This window comes from Mustelus asterias, unplaced genomic scaffold (genome assembly GCF_964213995.1).
Source record: "Mustelus asterias unplaced genomic scaffold, sMusAst1.hap1.1 HAP1_SCAFFOLD_1034, whole genome shotgun sequence".
Classification (NCBI taxonomy): domain Eukaryota; kingdom Metazoa; phylum Chordata; class Chondrichthyes; order Carcharhiniformes; family Triakidae; genus Mustelus; species Mustelus asterias.
The window spans coordinates 68,849-87,219 of NW_027590979.1; the positions used below are offsets into that span (position 1 = coordinate 68,849).

Below are 18,371 nucleotides of genomic sequence, written 5' to 3' on the forward strand. Positions count from 1 at the left end.
TGACCAATCAGATAGAGAGAGAGAGCACACTGTACAGACCAATCAGATAGAGAGCACACTGTACAGACCAATCAGATAGAGACAGAGCACACTGTACAGACCAATCAGATAGAGAGAGAGCACACTGTACAGACCAATCAGAGAGAGAGAGAGAGCACACTGTACTGACCAATCAGATAGAGAGAGAGAGCACACTGTACAGACCAATCAGATAGAGAGAGAGCACACTGTACTGACCAATCAGATAGAGAGAGAGCACACTGTACAGACCAATCAGATAGAGAGAGAGAGCACACTGTACAGACCAATCAGAGAGAGAGAGCACACTGTACAGACCAATCAGAGAGAGAGAGAGCACACTGGACAGACCAATCAGATAGAGAGAGAGAGCACACTGTACAGACCAATCAGATAGAGAGAGAGAGCACACTGTACTGACCAATCAGATAGAGAGAGAGAGAGAGAGCACACTGTACAGACCAATCAGATAGAGAGAGAGAGAGAGCACACTGTACAGACCAATCAGATAGAGGGAGAGAGCACACTGTACAGACCAATCAGATAGAGGGAGAGAGAGAGCACACTGTACAGACCAATCAGATAGAGAGAGAGAGCACACTGTACTGACCAATCAGATAGAGAGAGAGAGTACACTGTACAGACCAATCAGATAGAGAGAGAGAGCACACTGTACAGACCAATCAGATAGAGAGAGAGAGCACACTGTACTGACCAATCAGATAGAGAGAGAGAGAGCACACTGTACAGACCAATCAGATAGAGAGAGAGAGCACACTGTACTGACCAATCAGATAGAGAGAGAGCACACTGTACAGACCAATCAGATAGAGAGAGAGAGAGCACACTGTACTGACCAATCAGATAGAGAGAGAGAGAGCACACTGTACAGACCAATCAGATAGAGAGAGAGAGAGCACACTGTACTGACCAATCAGAGAGAGAGAGAGAGAGCACACTGTACAGACCAATCAGATAGAGAGAGAGAGAGAGCACACTGTACAGACCAATCAGATAGAGGGAGAGAGCACACTGTACAGACCAATCAGATAGAGGGAGAGAGAGAGCACACTGTACAGACCAATCAGATAGAGAGAGAGAGCACACTGTACTGATCAATCAGATAGAGAGAGAGAGTACACTGTACAGACCAATCAGATAGAGAGAGAGAGCACACTGTACAGACCAATCAGATAGAGAGAGAGAGCACACTGTACTGACCAATCAGATAGAGAGAGAGCACACTGTACAGACCAATCAGATAGAGAGAGAGAGAGCACACTGTACTGACCAATCAGATAGAGAGAGAGAGAGCACACTGTACAGACCAATCAGATAGAGAGAGAGAGAGCACACTGTACTGACCAATCAGAGAGAGAGAGAGAGAGCACACTGTACAGACCAATCAGATAGAGAGAGAGAGAGAGCACACTGTACAGACCAATCAGATAGAGAGAGAGAGAGCACACTGTACTGACCAATCAGATAGAGAGAGAGAGAGCACACTGTACAGACCAATCAGATAGAGAGAGAGAGAGCACACTGTACTGACCAATCAGATCGAGAGAGAGAGAGCACACTGTACTGACCAATCAGATAGAGAGAGAGAGCACACAGTACAGACCAATCAGATAGAGAGAGAGAGAGCACACTGTACTGACCAATCAGATAGAGAGAGAGAGAGAGAGCACACTGTACTGACCAATCAGATAGAGAGAGAGAGAGAGAGCACACTGTACAGACCAATCAGATAGAGAGAGAGAGCACACTGTACTGACCAATCAGATAGAGAGAGAGCACACTGTACAGACCAATCAGATAGAGAGAGAGAGCACACTGTACAGACCAATCAGATAGAGAGAGAGAGCACACTGTATAGACCAATCAGATAGAGAGAGAGAGCACACTGTACTGACCAGTCAGATAGAGAGAGAGCACACTGTACTGACCAATCAGATAGAGAGAGAGAGCACACTGTACAGACCAATCAGAGAGAGAGAGAGCACACTGTACAGACCAATCAGATAGAGAGAGAGCACACTGTACTGACCAATCAGATAGAGAGAGAGAGCACACTGTACAGACCAATCAGATAGAGAGAGAGCACACTGTACAGACCAATCAGAGAGAGAGAGAGAGCACACTGTACAGACCAATCAGATAGAGAGAGAGCACACTGTACAGACCAATCAGATAGAGAGAGAGAGAGCACACTGTACAGACCAATCAGATAGAGAGAGGTGGGGTGGAGCAGGGTTTGAAATGTGTATACTTCAATGCCAGGAGTATTCGCAATAAAGTGGGTGAACTTGCAGCGTGGATCAGTACCTGGGACTTCGATGTTGTGGCTATTTCAGAGACATGGATAGAGCAGGGGCAGGAATGGATGCTGCAGGTCCCGGGGTTCAAATGTTTTAGTCGAAGTAGGGAAGGAGGTCGAAGAGGGGGAGGGGTAGCATTATTGGTCAGAGATTGTATCACAGTGTCAGAGAGGAGGTTTGATGAGGACTTATCTGTTGAGGTAGTATGGGCGGAGATTAGAAATAGGAGAGGAGAGGTCACCCTGTTGGGAGTCTTTTATAGACCTCCTAAAAGTTCTAGAGAGGTTGAGGAAAGGATTGCGGAGTCAATCCTGCTTAGGAGTGAAAGTAATCGGGCAATTGTTATGGGGGATTTTAACTTGACTAATATTGACTGGAATTGTTATAGCTCTAGCTCGTTAGAGGGGTCAGTTTTTGTTCAAAGCGTGCAGGAAGGTTTTTTGACTCAGTATGTAGACAGGCCAACTAGAGGTGAGGCTATATTGGATCTGGTGCTGGGAAATGAGCCAGACCAGGTGCTAGACTTGGAAGTTGGTGTGCATTTTGGTGATAGTGACCACAATTCGGTTACGTTCACCTTAGTGATGGAAAGGGATAGGCATGAACCTCGGGCCAGTGGTTTTAGCTGGGGGAAGGGTAATTATGAGGCTATTAGGAGAGAATTAGGAAACATAGGTTGGACTAGGAGATTACAGGGACTGGGAACGTCCGACATGTGGAGTTTTTTCAAGGAGCAGCTACTGCGAGTCTGTGATAGGTATGTCCCTGTCAGGCAAGGAGGAATTGGTAGGGCTAGGGAACCGTGGTGCACCAAAAAAGTTTCTTTGTTGGTTAAAAAGAAAAAGGAGGCTTATGTTCGGATGAGACGTGAGCACTCGGGTAGTGCACTAGAAAGCTTTAGATTGGCTAAAAGGGAGTTGAAGAGCGAGCTTAGAAGGGCTAAAAGGGGACATGAGAAGACTTTGGCGGATAGGGTTAAAGTGAATCCTAAGGCGTTCTATAGGTATGTCAAGAACAGAAGGTTGGTTAGGGCAAGTTTAGGGCCAGTTATAGATGGCAGAGGGAAGTTATGTGTGGAACCGGAGGAGATTGGTGAAGCATTGAACCAATATTTCTCTTCGGTGTTCACGCAAGGGGACATGAATATAGCTGAGGAGGACACTGGGTTGCAAGGGAGTAGAATAGACAGTATTACAGTTGATAAGGAGGATGTGCAGGATATTCTGGAGGGTCTGAAAATAGATAAATCCCCTGGTCCGGATGGGATTTATCCAAGGATTCTCTGGGAGGCAAGAGAAGTGATTGCAGAGCCTCTGGCTCTGATCTTCAGGTCGTCGTTGGCCTCTGGTATAGTACCAGAAGATTGGAGGTTAGCGAATGTTGTCCCATTGTTTAAGAAGGGGAACAGAGACTTCCCCGGGAATTATAGACCGGTGAGTCTCACTTCTGTTGTCGGCAAGATGTTGGAAAAAATTATAAGGGATAGGATTTATAGTTATTTGGAGAGTAATGAATTGATAGGTGATAGTCAGCATGGTTTTGTGGCAGGTAGGTCGTGCCTTACTAACCTTATTGAGTTTTTTGAGAAAGTGACCAAGGAGGTGGATGGGGGCAAGGCAGTGGACGTGGTATATATGGATTTTAGTAAGGCGTTTGATAAGGTTCACCATGGTAGGCTTCTGCAGAAAATGCAGATGTATGGGATTGGGGGTGATCTAGGAAATTGGATCAGGAATTGGCTAGCGGATAGGAAACAGAGGGTGGTGGTTGATAGTAAATATTCATCATGGAGTGCGGTTACAAGTGGTGTACCTCAGGGATCTGTTTTGGGGCCACTGCTGTTTGTAATATTTATTAATGATCTGGATGAGGGTATAGTTGGGTGGATTAGCAAATTTGCTGATGACACCAAAGTCGGTGGTGTGGTAGACAGTGAGGAAGGGTGTCGTAGTTTGCAGGAAGACTTAGACAGGTTGCAAAGTTGGGCCGAGAGGTGGCGGATGGAGTTTAATGCGGAGAAGTGTGAGGTAATTCACTTTGGTAGGAATAACAGATGTGTTGAGTATAGGGCTAACGGGAGGACTTTGAATAGTGTGGAGGAGCAGAGGGATCTAGGTGTATGTGTGCATAGATCCCTGAAAGTTGGGAATCAAGTAGATAAGGTTGTTAAGAAGGCATATGGTGTCTTGCCGTTTATTGGTAGGGGGATTGAATTTAGGAGTCGTAGCGTTATGTTGCAACTGTACACAACTCTGGTGCGGCCGCACTTGGAGTACTGTGTGCAGTTCTGGTCCCCACATTACAGGAAGGATGTGGAGGCTTTGGAGAGGGTGCAGAGGAGGTTTACCAGGATGTTGCCTGGTATGGAGGGGAGATCCTATGAGGAGAGGCTGAGGGATTTGGGATTGTTTTCGCTGGAAAGGCGGCGGCTAAGAGGGGATCTTATTGAAACATATAAGATGATTAGAGGTTTAGATAGGGTGGATAGTGATAGCCTTTTTCCTCTGATGGAGAAATCCAGCACGAGGGGGCATGCTTTAAATTGAGGGGGGGTAGTTATAGAACCGATGTCAGGGGTAGGTTCTTTACCCAGAGGGTGGTGAGGGATTGGAATGCCCTGCCAGCATCAGTAGTAAATGCGCCTAGTTTGGGGGCGTTTAAGAGATCCGTAGATAGGTTCATGTACGAAAAGAAATTGGTTTAGGTTGGAGGGTCACAGTTTTTTTTTTAACTGGTCGGTGCAACATCGTGGGCCGAAGGGCCTGTTCTGCGCTGTAATGTTCTATGTTCTATGTTCTATGTTCACACTGTACAGACCAATCAGATAGAGAGAGAGCACACTGTACTGACCAATCAGATAGAGAGAGAGAGAGCACACTGTACAGACCAATCAGATAGAGAGAGAGCACACTGTACAGACCAATCAGATAGAGGGAGAGAGCACACTGTACAGACCAATCAGATAGAGGGAGAGAGCACACTGTACAGACCAATCAGATAGAGAGAGAGCACACTGTACAGACCAATCAGATAGAGAGAGAGAGCACACTGTACAGACCAATCAGATAGAGGGAGAGAGAGCACACTGTACAGACCAATCAGATAGAGAGAGAGCACACTGTACTGACCAATCAGATAGAGAGAGAGAGCACACTGTACAGACCAATCAGATAGAGAGAGAGAGCACACTGTACAGACCAATCAGATAGAGAGAGAGAGAGCACACTGTACAGACCAATCAGATAGAGAGAGAGAGCACACTGTACAGACCAATCAGATAGAGAAAGAGCACACTGTACAGACCAATCAGAGAGAGAGAGAGAGAGCACACTGTACAGACCAATCAGATAGAGAGAGAGAGCACACTGTACAGACCAATCAGATAGAGAGAGAGAGAGCACACTGTACAGACCAATCAGATAGAGAGAGAGAGCACACTGTACAGACCAATCAGAGAGAGAGAGAGCACACTGTACAGACCAATCAGATAGAGAGAGAGAGCACACTGTACAGACCAATCAGATAGAGAGAGAGAGAGCACACTGTACAGACCAATCAGATAGAGAGAGAGAGCACACTGTACAGACCAATCAGATAGAGAGAGCACACTGTACAGACCAATCAGAGAGAGAGAGAGCACACTGTACAGACCAATCAGAGAGAGAGAGAGAGCACACTGTACAGACCAATCAGATAGAGAGAGAGCACACTGTACTGACCAATCAGATAGAGAGAGAGAGCACACTGTACTCACCAATCAGATAGAGAGAGAGAGCACACTGTACAGACCAATCAGATAGAGAGAGAGAGACAGAGCACACTGTACTGACCAATCAGATAGAGAGAGAGAGAGCACACTGTACAGACCAATCAGAGAGAGAGAGAGCACACTGTACAGACCAATCAGATAGAGAGAGAGAGCACACTGTACAGACCAATCAGATAGAGAGAGAGAGCACACTGTACTGACCAATCAGATAGAGAGAGAGAGCACACTGTACTGACCAATCAGATAGAGAGAGAGAGCACACTGTACAGACCAATCAGATAGAGAGAGAGAGCACACTGCACAGACCAATCAGATAGAGAGAGGACACTGTACAGACCAATCAGATAGAGAGAGAGAGCACACTGTACAGACCAATCAGAGAGAGAGAGAGCACACTGTACAGACCAATCAGATACAGAGAGAGAGCACACTGTACAGACCAATCAGAGAGAGAGAGAGCACACTGTACAGACCAATCAGATAGAGAGAGAGAGCACACTGTACTGACCAATCAGATAGAGAGAGAGAGAGCACACTGTACAGACCAATCAGAGAGAGAGAGAGCACACTGTACAGACCAATCAGATAGAGAGAGAGAGCACACTGTACAGACCAATCAGATAGAGAGAGAGAGCACACTGTACAGACCAATCAGAGAGAGAGAGAGCACACTGTACAGACCAATCAGATAGAGAGAGAGGGGCAGAAACACTGTGGAGACCAATCAGATAGAGAAAGAGAGAGCACACTGTACTGACCAATCAGATAGAGGGAGAGCACACTGCACAGACCAATCAGATAGAGAGAGAGAGCACACTGTACAGACCAATCAGATAGAGAGAGAGGGGCAGAAACACTGTGGAGACCAATCAGATAGAGAAAGAGAGAGCACACTGTACTGACCAATCAGATAGAGGGAGAGCACACTGCACAGACCAATCAGATAGAGGGAGAGGGGCGGAAACACTGTGCAGACCAATCAGATACTGGGGGTGGGGCACACTGTAGACCAATCAGATACTGGGGGTGGGGCACACTGCAGACTAATCAGATACTGGGGGTGGGGCACAAACTGTATAGACCAATCAGATACTGGGGGTGGGGCACACTGTGCAGACCAATCAGATACTGGGGGTGGGGCACACTGTAGACCAATCGGATACTGGGGGTGGGGCACACGCACTGTAGACCAATCAGATACTGGGGGTGGGGCACACGCACTGTAGACCAATCAGATGTAGAGGAGGTTGGTGCTCAGCGAATTGGAGTGGGCCAGACACCTCCTTGGATAACTCCACCATTCAGTATCATCAGGCCTGTTGTTGCAGCACAACTCCATGTGCCCGCAGCATCCCCAAATCCACCCCTATCCTCAATATACCCAATGATGGAGCAATCACATCCCACAGGGTAAGAATTCCAAAGATTCTGAATTCTGAGTGAAGAAAGTTCTCACCTCAGCCCAAAAGGGCCGAGCTGTGAGCAGGAAACAACCTGGCACTGACCAGGAAGTGTTTGATACTTTTCAACAAGATCACTTCTTATTCTTCTTAACTGCAGAGAGTATAAACATACTGCTTATTGCTCCCAGAAAATTACTCCCCACTCCATCTGCCATCTCACGTCTCCTGCCTTTGCAGTCTCTTTATGTTCCCTTCACAGCTTACATTCTCACCTCGCTTTGTACGGTCAGCAGACTTGGATACATTACAATTAATCCATCAAAGCCATTGAGAGACTGGAAATGGCTGAGGTCCATCACTGATCCATGAGGCACTCCACCTATTACAGCCTGCCAACTTGCTAAACCTGCTTTCAGTTAACCAATACTCAATCTGCTCTTACCCACAACTCCACCCGCCCCCATCGCCTGCACAAACCTCACGTGGCACTTTGCTGAGTGCCTTTCGGAAATGCAAACTGCTTTGACTCTGCCTAATCACATTTGGATTTTCTGAGTGCCCTCTTACACTTCCTTATAAATTCCAGTATTTTCCTGGTAACTGTAGCCTCCTGTTTGCTAACTTTCCCTTCCCTCTTAAACACCAGTGTTGCAGTTGCCAATCCACTGGGATTGTCTGAGAATTTTGGAAAATCATTAGGAGTGCATCCACAATTTCCTAAAACCTGAGTCTATTGGCTCCAGGAGATTTATTCTGCCCATTCAATTCTCCAGTACCATTGGTTTATTAACAATTACTGGAGTTCCCCACTCATTAGATCCTTGTTCCCCACTATTTCTGGAATGGTCCTTGTTTCCTTTACTGGGAAAAAAAGGGACAAAACTTTTGCTTCGCATTCTGATTCAACTTTATAATAACTACCACAGCTTCTAGAGGAGCACAGTCTACTTCAGATAGTCTTGTTCCGAGAAACACAAAACAGGTAACTATCGGCCAGTTAGCTTAACATCTGTCATTGGGAAAATGTTAGAATCCATTATGAAGGATGCAATGACAGAGTATTTACGTTATATTATATAACCAAGCAGAGTCAGCATGGCTTTCTGAAGGAGAACAAAGTACAGCAACGGGTACAGTCCCTGCGGCCCTTCAAACCTGTGCCAATCATGATGCCCTAACCAAACTAAAAACAACTTTCTGCCCTTATTCGGAGTGTACCTCTCTATTCGTGTATCCGTCCAGATGCCTCTTAAATGTTGCTAATGTACCTCCTTCCACCACCTCCTCTGGCAGCGCGTTCCAGGCACCCACCACTCTCTGCGTGAGAGACCTCCCCCACACATCTCCCTTAAACTGGCCCCCTCTCACCTTGAACCTGTGCCCCCTTGTAACTGACACTTCCACCTTGGGGAAAAGCCTCTGACTATCCACCCTGTCTGTGCCTCTCATCATTCTGTAAACCTCTATCAGGTCTCCCCTCAGCCTCTGTCTTTCCAGTGAAAACAATCCCAGTTTATTCAACCTCTCCTCATAGCCGACACCCTCTGTATCTATCTGGCCAGCACACCCCGAATCCCATTGATTTTAGTAAATCATGCCTGACAAATGTTTCAGAGTTTTTGAGGTGGTGACGAGCAGGATAAAGGGGAACCAGAAGATGTAATATACTTGGATTTCTGAAAAGTGTTTGATAATGTACCACACACAAAAGGCTACTTCATAATCTAAGAACCCATGATGTTGGGGGTAGTATATTAGCATGGATAGAGGATTGGCTAACTGATAGAAGACAGGGAGTTGGGATAAGAAGCACATTTTCAGAATGGCAACCTATAACTAACAGAGTGTCACAGGGATCAGTGCTGGAGCCACAATTATTTACAATAGATGTTAATGACTTGGACGAGGGAAGTGAATGTACTATTGCCATGTTTGTGGATGGCACAAAAATAGGTGGGAAGGCAAGTGGTGAGGATGACAAAAAGAATCTACAGAGGGATACAGACAGGTTTATGAGGTTTATGAGTGGGCAAAACTATGGCAGATGGAAGATAATCTCGGGAATTGTGAAGATATTCACTTTGGCAGGAAGAACAAAGCAGCTGAATAGGATTTGAATGGAGAAAGACCGCAGGAAGCTGCAGCACAGAGGGATTTGTGTATAAATCACAAAAAGCTAGCAGCAAGTTCAGCAGGTAATTGGGAAGGCAAATGGAATGATGTGATGTGGAGTTGCCAGCCTTGGACTGGGGTAAGCATAGTAAGAAGTCTCACAACACCAGGTTAAAGTCCGACAAGTTTATTTGGAATCACGAGCTTTCGGAGTGCTGCTCCTTCCTCAGGTAAATTCAGTCACCCGAGGAAGGGGCAGTGCTCCGAAAGCTCGTGATTCCAAATAAACCAAATGGAAGGTTGGCACTTGTTTCAAAGGGAATAGAGCATAAAAATAGGGAAGGCTTGTTAAAACTTTACAAGGTGCTGGTTAGACCACATCTGGAAAACTGAACAATTTTGATCCCCTTATCTAAGGAAAGACTTACTGCTTCACTAGGTTGATCCCGGGTATGGAAGGATTTTCTGATGGGGAAGAGGTTGAGTAGGTTGGGCCTGTACTCACTGGAGTTCAGAAGAATGAGGCGACCTAATTGAGACATATTGGATTCTCAGGGAGTTCGACAGGGTCGATGCTGAGAGATTGTTTCCCCTTGTGGGGAAACAGAGGGCATCATCTCAGAGTAAGGGATTGCCCATTGAAGACAGAGACGAGGAGGAGTTTCTTCTCTGAGCATTGTGTGGAATTCTTTATCACAGGAGGCAGTCGAGGCTGGGTCATTGAGTTCAAGGCTGAGCTAGACAGATCTATAATCAGTAAGGGAATCGAGGGTTATGGGGATAAGGTGGGAAAATGGAGTTGAGGATTATCAGATCAGATCAGTCATGATCTCACCAAATGGCGGAGCAGACTCGATGGGCCAAATGGCCTATTTCTGCTCCTCTGCCTTATGGTCTGCAGAATTATCAATGTTCTTATCTCCTGTTTCCATATTTCAAGCTGGTTTACTCACATGATCCATTTCTTCATCATTATTTTTTGAGGACTCTTTGCTGGTTTTTAAATCTTTGCTAATCTTTAGGTTGGCTCATCTTCACGGCTAAATTATCAACCAGTTCTTTGAATTTTAATGCAGACATTCTCTAAAAAGGCTGTTCTCGGAGTAAAATTTAGTGGAGAGGTCTCAGACAAAGCAGTCAGACAGAGAGCAGGGAGGAGTAGAGGCTCACACACGTAGTTCAAATGAATCAGAAAGGGCCCTCGGGAGAAAGGCACAAACAGTGAATGAAGTGTGAGGCCGTACCAGTGAGTTAATGCGAGATCCTTCATGAACCGGTGCAGCGCAGAAATCAGGCGGGAATCTTCCCCCACTCCATCGCGTTCCTTCCCAATCATCGCAAGATTTCGCAGCAACAGAACGCAAGGGCGGTAAACATCAGCTTCCGAAAAGGCAGCTTGGAGTTTGGCTTCAGAGGCCCCAGTGGAATCAGCACAAAGGCACACACAGTCCACCTATTGGGAAATACAGAGTCAGTTCAAGCACATGGGATTGCAGGGAATGTCTTGAGATGGATAGAAAGCTGGTTAGCAGATAGGAAGCAAAGAGTTGGCATAAATGGGTCTTTTTCTGATTGGCAGTCAGTGACTGGTGGGGTTCCGCAGGGATCTGTGCCAGGACCCCAACTGTTCACATTATATATTCATGATTCGGAAGAGGGAACTGAATGTATTATCTCCAGATCTGCAGATGATACAAAGTTGGGTGGGAGGGTGAGCTGTGAGGAGGATGCAGAGATGTTTCAGTGTGATTTGGACAGGCTGAGTGTGTGGCAGATGCAGGATAATGTGGATAAATGTGAGGTTCTCCACTTTGGGAGCAATAATAGGAAGACAGATTATAATCTGAATGGGTGTAAATTGAGAGGCGGATACTCAGCGAGACCTTGGTGTCCTCGTGCATCAGTCGCTGAAAGTAAGCGCGCAGGTACAGCAGGCAGTAAAGAAGGCAAACGGTATGTTGGCCTTCATCGCGAGAGGATTTGAGTACAGGGATAGGGATGTTTTGCTGTAATTGTATAAGGTGTTGGTGAGGCCACACCTGGAGTATTGTGTGAGTTTTGGTGTCCTTATCTGAGGAAGGATGTCCTAGCTCTAGGGGCTGAAGGGATCAAGGGATATTGGGGGGGGGGGGGGGGGGGGGGGTGGAGAAGAGATCAGGATATTGAATTTGATGATCAGCCATAATCAAAATGAATGGCGGAGCAGGCTCGTGGGGCCGAATGGCCTCCTGCTGCTTCTAGTTTCTGTGTACAGACACACACAGTAACCTGGGGAAACCCAGAGTTGATACAGATAGACCGTTACACCAGGCTGGTCGCACGCACAATATCCACTCATTTCACTGACCTTTACCAGATGCAGGTTGAGCCGAGAGCAGGTGGCTTCCAGCACGGTGGTCTTGCCGCTACCAATCGGACCCCACAACAGGACACTGCACGGCCCGTCTAGTATGGGAGGCCTGAGAGGACATGGGGAGAATACTGAGAGCACATTGCAAACAATCAAGACAGGCGATGGCTATTATCATTAGGCTATTAACTGAAGTTTATTTATTAGTGCCACAAATAAGGCTTACATCAACACTGAAATTAGGTACTGTGAAAATCCCCCAGTCACCAAAGGTAGGGGAGTCTAGACCAAAGGTAGGGGAGTCCAGACCAAAGGTAGGGGAGTCCAGACCAAAGGTAGGGGAGTCCAGACCAAAGGTAGGGGAGTCCAGACCAAAGGTAGGGGAGTCTAGACCAAAGGTAGGGGAGTCCAGACCAAAGGTAGGGGAGTCCAGACCAAAGGTAGGGGAGTCCAGACCAAAGGTAGGGGAGTCCAGACCAAAGGTAGGGGAGTCCAGACCAAAGGTAGGGGAGTCCAGACCAAAGGTAGGGGAGTCCAGACCAAAGGTAGGGGAGTCCAGACCAAAGGTAGGGGAATCCAGACCAAAGGTAGGGGAGTCCAGACCAAAGGTAGGGGAGTCTAGACCAAAGGTAGGGGAGTCTAGACCAAAGGTAGGGGAGTCCAGACCAAAGGTAGGGGAATCCAGACCAAAGGTAGGGGAGTCTAGACCAAAGGTAGGGGAGTCTAGACCAAAGGGAGGGGAGTCTAAAACTAGAGGGCACAGGTTTAAGGTGAGGGGGGAGAGATACAAAAGTGTCCAGAGGGGCAATTTTTTCACACAGAGGGTGGTGAGTGTCTGGAACAAGCTGACAGAGGTGGTAGTAGAGGCGGGTACAATTTTGTCTTTTAAAAAGCATTTCGATAGTTACATGGGTAAGATGGGTATAGAGGGATATGGGCCAAATGCGGCAATTGGGATTAGCTTAGGGGTTTTTTAAAAAAAATAAGGGCGGCATGGACAAGTTGGGCTGAAGGGCCTGTTTCCATGCTGTAAACCTCTATGACTCTATGACTCACCACACTCCGGCACGGCCGGACGCACCTAACCAGCACGTCTTTCAGACTGTGGGAGGAAACCGGAGCACCCGGAGGAAACCCACGCAGACACGAGGAGAACATGCAGATTCCGCACAGACAGTGACCCGAGCCAACTGTGAGGCAGCAGCGCTAACCACTGCACTACCGTGCCGCCCCCAGAAACTCAGCTAATGTTCTGGAGACCCGGGTTCGAATCCCACCACGGCAGATGGTGGAATTTGAATTCAATAAAAAATATCTGGAATTAAGAATCTACTCATGACCATGAAACTATTGTCGATTGGTGGAAAAATCCATCTGGTTCACTAATGTCCTATAGGGAAGGAAATCTGCCGTCCTTACCTGGTCTGGCCTACATGTGACTCCAGACCCACAGCAATGTGGTTGACCCGCAACTACCCTCAGGCAACTAGGGATGGGCAATAAATGTTGGCCCAGCCAGCGACACCCATGTTTCATGAGTGAATAAAAAACACTCCCAGGCCAGGTACAGGACGGAGTTAGATACAGAGTAAAGCTCCCTCTACACTGTCCCCATCAAACACTCCCAGGGCAGGTACAGCACGGGGTTAGATACAGAGTAAAGCTCCCTCTACACTGTCCCCCATCAAACACTCCCAGGACAGGTACAGCACGGGGTTAGATACAGAGTAAAGCTCCCTCTACACTGTCCCCATCAAACACTCCCAGGGCAGGTACAGCACGGGGTTAGATACAGAGTGAAGCTCCCTCTACACTGTCCGCATCAAACACTCCCAGGACAGATACAGCACGGGGTTAGATACAGAGTAAAGCTCCCTCTACACTGTCCCCATCAAACACTCCCAGGACTGGTACAGCACGGGGTTAGATACAGAGTAAAGCTCCCTCTACACTGTCCCCCATCAAACACTCCCAGGACAGGTACAGCACGGGGTTAGATACAGAGTAAAGCTCCCTCTACACTGTCCCCATCAAACACTCCCAGGACAGGTACAGCACGGGGTTAGATACAGAGTAAAGCTCCCTCTGCACTGTCCCCATCAAACACTCCCAGGACAGGTACAGCACAGGGTTAGATACAGAGTAAAGCTCCCTCTACACTGTCCCCCATCAAACACTCCCAGGACAGGTACAGCACGGGGTTAGATACAGAGTAAAGCTCCCTCTACACTGTCCACATCAAACACTCCCAGGACAGGTACAGCAGGGGGTTAGATACAGAGTAAAGCTCCCTTTACACTGTCCCCCATCAAACACTCCCAGGACAGGTACAGCACGGGGTTAGATACAGAGTAAAGCTCCCTCTACACTGTCCCCATCAAACACTCCCAGGACAGGTACAGCACGGGGTTAGATACAGAGTAAAGCTCCCTCTACACTGTCCCCATCAAACACTCCCAGGACAGGTACAGCACGGGGTTAGATACAGAGTAAAGCCCCCTCTTCACTGTCCCCATCAAACACTCCCAGGACAGGTACGGCACGGGGTTAGATACAGAGTAAAGCTCCCTCTACACTGTCCCCATCAAACACTCCCAGGACAGGTACAGCACGGGGTTAGATACAGAGTAAAGCTCCCTCTACACTGTCCACATCAAACACTAGCAACTTGCAACGGGATCTTGATCAATTGGGCCAGTGGGCTGACGAATGGCAGATGGAGTTTAATTTAGATAAATGCGAGGTGATGCATTTTGGTGGGTTGAACCAGGGCAGGACTTACTCAGTTAATGGTAGGGCGTTGGGGAGAGTTACTGAACAAAGAGATCTAGGGGTAAATGTTCATAGCTACTTGAAAGTGGAGTCACAGGTGGACAGAGTGGTGAAGAAGGCATTCGGCATGCTTGGTTTCATTGGTCAGAACATTGAATACAGGAGTTGGGAGGTCTTGTTGAAGTTGTACAAGACATTGGTAAGGCCACACTTGGAATATTGTGTACAGTTCTGGTCACTCTATTACAGCAACGATATCATTAAAAGAGTGAAGAAAAGATTTACTCGGAATGCTCCCGGGACTTGAATTATAAGGAGAGGCTGGATAGACTGGGATTCTTTTCCCTGGAGCGTAGGAGGCTGCTGAAGAAGATTAGGGCACACGGAGTTGGGGGTAGTGTGTTAAAGTGGATTGGGGACTGGCTATCCGACAGGAAGCAAAGAGTCGGAATAAATGGGTGTTTTTCCGGTTGGAGGAAGGTAACTAGTGGCGTGCCGCAGGGATCGGTACTCGGGCCGCAACTGTTTACCATTTATATAGATGATCTGGAGGAGGGGACGGAGTGTAGGGTAACGAAGTTTGCAGACGACACAAAGATAAGTGGAAAAGTGAATCGTGTGGAGGACGGAGAAGATCTGCAGAGAGATTTGGACAGGCTGAGTGAGTGGGCGAGGATATGGCAAATGGAGTATAACGTTGAGAAATGCGAGGTTATACACTTTGGAGGAAATAATAACAAATGGGATTACTATCTCAATGGAAACAAATTAAAACATGCTACCGTGCAAAGGGACCTGGGGGTCCTTGTGCATGAGACGCAAAAGCCCAGTCTGCAGGTACAACAGGTGATCAAGAAGGCAAATGGGATGTTGGCCTATATTGCGAGGGGGATAGAATATAAAAGCAGGGATGTCTTGATGCACCTGTACAGGGCATTGGTGAGGCCGCAGCTGGAATACTGTGTGCAGTATTGGTCCCCTTATATGAGGAAGGATATATTGGCATTGGAGGGAGTGCAGAGAAGGTTCACCAGGTTGATACCGGAGATGAGGGGTTTGGATTATGAGGAGAGGCTGAGGAGATTGGGTTTGTACTCGGAGTTTAGAAGGATGAGGGGGGATCTTATGGAGACTTATAAGATAATGCGGGGGCTGGATAGGGTGGAGGCGGAGAGATTCTTTCCACTTAGTAAGGAAGTTAAAACTAGAGGACACAGCCTCAAAATAAAGGGGGGTCGGTTTAAGACAGAGTTGAGGAGGAACTTCTTCTCCCAGAGGGTGGTGAATCTCTGGAATTCTCTGCCCACTGAGGTGGTGGAGGCTACCTCGCTGAATATGTTTAAAGCGCGGATGGATGGATTCCTGAGCGGTAAGGGAATTAAGGGTTATGGGGATCAGGCGGGTAAGTGGTACTGATCCACGTCAGATCAGCCATGATCTTATTGAATGGCGGGGCAGGCTCGAGGGGCTAGATGGCCTACTCCTGCTCCTATTTCTTATGTTCTTATGTTCTTATAAGGGGTAAACCTTTTAGAACTGAGGTGAAGGGAAAATTCTTCACCCAGAGGGCGGTGAACGTGTGGAATTCACTCCCACAGAAAGTAGCCGAGGCCAAAACGTCGTGTGATGTCAAGAAGAAATTAGATATAGCTCTTGGGGTTAAAGGGATCAAGGGATATGGGGGGAAGGGGGATCAAGATATTGAACTTGATGATCAGCCATGATCAAAATGAATGGCAGAGCAGGCTGGAAGGGCCGAATGGCCTCCTCCTGCTTCTAGTTTCGATGTTTCTATGTTCTGGACGGGCGAGCACTGGGATAATCATGTCTGGACAGAACAGAAGACAAGGATGAGGACTTTAACAGCAGAGGGGCTGAGATAGTGGCAAAAGCAGGTAAAAGAGCATCCTCACCCCATTCTCACAGGCCCCAAGTGGGACATAAGTCCACATGAGGAGTAACATAGACATAGCTTAGCGTCAATTAGAACAAGAAGGTTGTAAGCTGAGTCAGGCAGTGGCAGGGAGGTGGATGGGATTGATGGTTTTTGAAAGAAATGAGCTTTGTCTAATATAAGCTGTGGATATTGTATAATACCCACGGCTTATATTAGATAAAGGGGCGGCACGGTAGCACAGTGGTTAGCATTGTCGCTTCACAGCTCCAGGGACCTGGGTTCGAATCCCGGCTTGGATCACTGTCCGTGTGGAGTCTGCACATTCTCCCTGTGTCTGCGTGGGTTTCCTCCGGGTGCTCCGGTTTCCTCCCACAGTCCAAAGATGTGCGGGCTAGGTTGATTGGCCATTCTAAAGTTGCCCTTAGTGTCCCGGGATGCATAGGTTAGAGGGATTAGCGGGTAAATATATAGGGATATGTGGATAGGGCCTGGGTGGGATTGTGGTCGGTGCAGACTCGATGGGCCGAATGGCCTCTTTCTGCACTGTAGGATTCTGTGATTCTGTGATTCTGTGAGGAGGCTGAGGGGTGATCTTATAGAGGTCTATAAAATAATGAGGGGCACAGATCAGCTAGATAGTCAATATCTTTTCCCAAAGGTAGGGGAGTCTAAAACTAGAGGGCATAGGTTTAAGGTGAGAGGGGAGAGATACAAAAGTGTCCAGAGGGGCAATTTTTTCACACAGAGGGTGGTGAGTGTCTGGAACAAGCTGCCAGAGGTAGTAGTAGAGGCGGGTACAATTTTGACTTTTAAAAAGAATTTAAAGTTACGTGGGTAAGATGGGTAGAGAGGGATATGGGCCAAATGCGGGCAATTGGGATTAGCTTAGTGGTTAAAACAAAAAAGGGCGGCATGGGCAAGTTGGGCCGAAGGGCCTGTTTCCATGCTGTAAACCTCTCTGACTCCCAAGACACATACAACACGGAGTTAGATACAGAGTAAAGCTGGGTGTACATTTCTCAGTAAGAAGTTTAACACCAGGTTAAAGTCCAACAGGTTTATTAAAGTCCAACAGACTTTAACCTGGTGTTGTTAAACTTCTTACTGTGTTTACCCCAGTCCAACGCCGGCATCCCCACATCATGTACATTTCTCCCCAGTACTAACCCAGTATTCAGATAGGGCTGCATGATGCCACTGAGTTTGTCCACAGTGTCGCTCAGTCCAGGGGGAGATGTGCTGCCCCAGAATTGATGACTATTGGATGTAACAGCACGGGGGATATAACTGTTACCACAACCATCCTGAAAAAGATACCAAAATATCATCACACACACACCCAGCAATGCTCCAACCCGGCCAATTACCGCCCAGTCAACTCTCGATCATCAGTAAAGTGATGGAAGGGGTCATCGACAGCACTATCAAGCAGCACCTGCTCAGCAATAACCTGCTCAGTGACGCCTAGTTTGGGTTTCGTCAGCGTCACTCAGCTCCTGACCTCATTACAGCTTTGGTTCAAACATGGAGAAAAGAGATGAACTCCAGAGGTGAGGTGAGAGTGACAGCCCTTGACATCAAGGCTGCATTTGACCGAGTGTGACATCAAGGAGCCCGAGCCAAACTGGAATCAATGGGTATCAGGGGGCAAACTCCCCGCTGGTTGGAGTCATACCTGGTACATAGGAAGATGGTTGTGGTTGTGGAGGGTCAGTCACCTCAGCTCCAG

General features: G+C 47.4%; 1 protein-coding gene across 1 annotated transcript in view; it reads right to left on the reverse strand.

Moving 5' to 3' along the window:
• pex6 (peroxisomal biogenesis factor 6) overlaps positions 1–18,371 on the reverse strand; it is a gene marked incomplete at its 3' end in the record, with an annotated part of 84,787 nt that overhangs the window by 53,784 nt on the left and 12,632 nt on the right. Inside the window, exons 5-7 of the mRNA XM_078205852.1 lie at positions 17,810–17,946; positions 11,971–12,082; positions 10,868–11,076 (exon numbers count right to left, since the gene is read on the reverse strand). Coding sequence (XP_078061978.1) covers positions 10,868–11,076; positions 11,971–12,082; positions 17,810–17,946 — 458 coding nt within the window. The remainder of the gene's footprint in view (positions 1–10,867; positions 11,077–11,970; positions 12,083–17,809; positions 17,947–18,371) is intronic.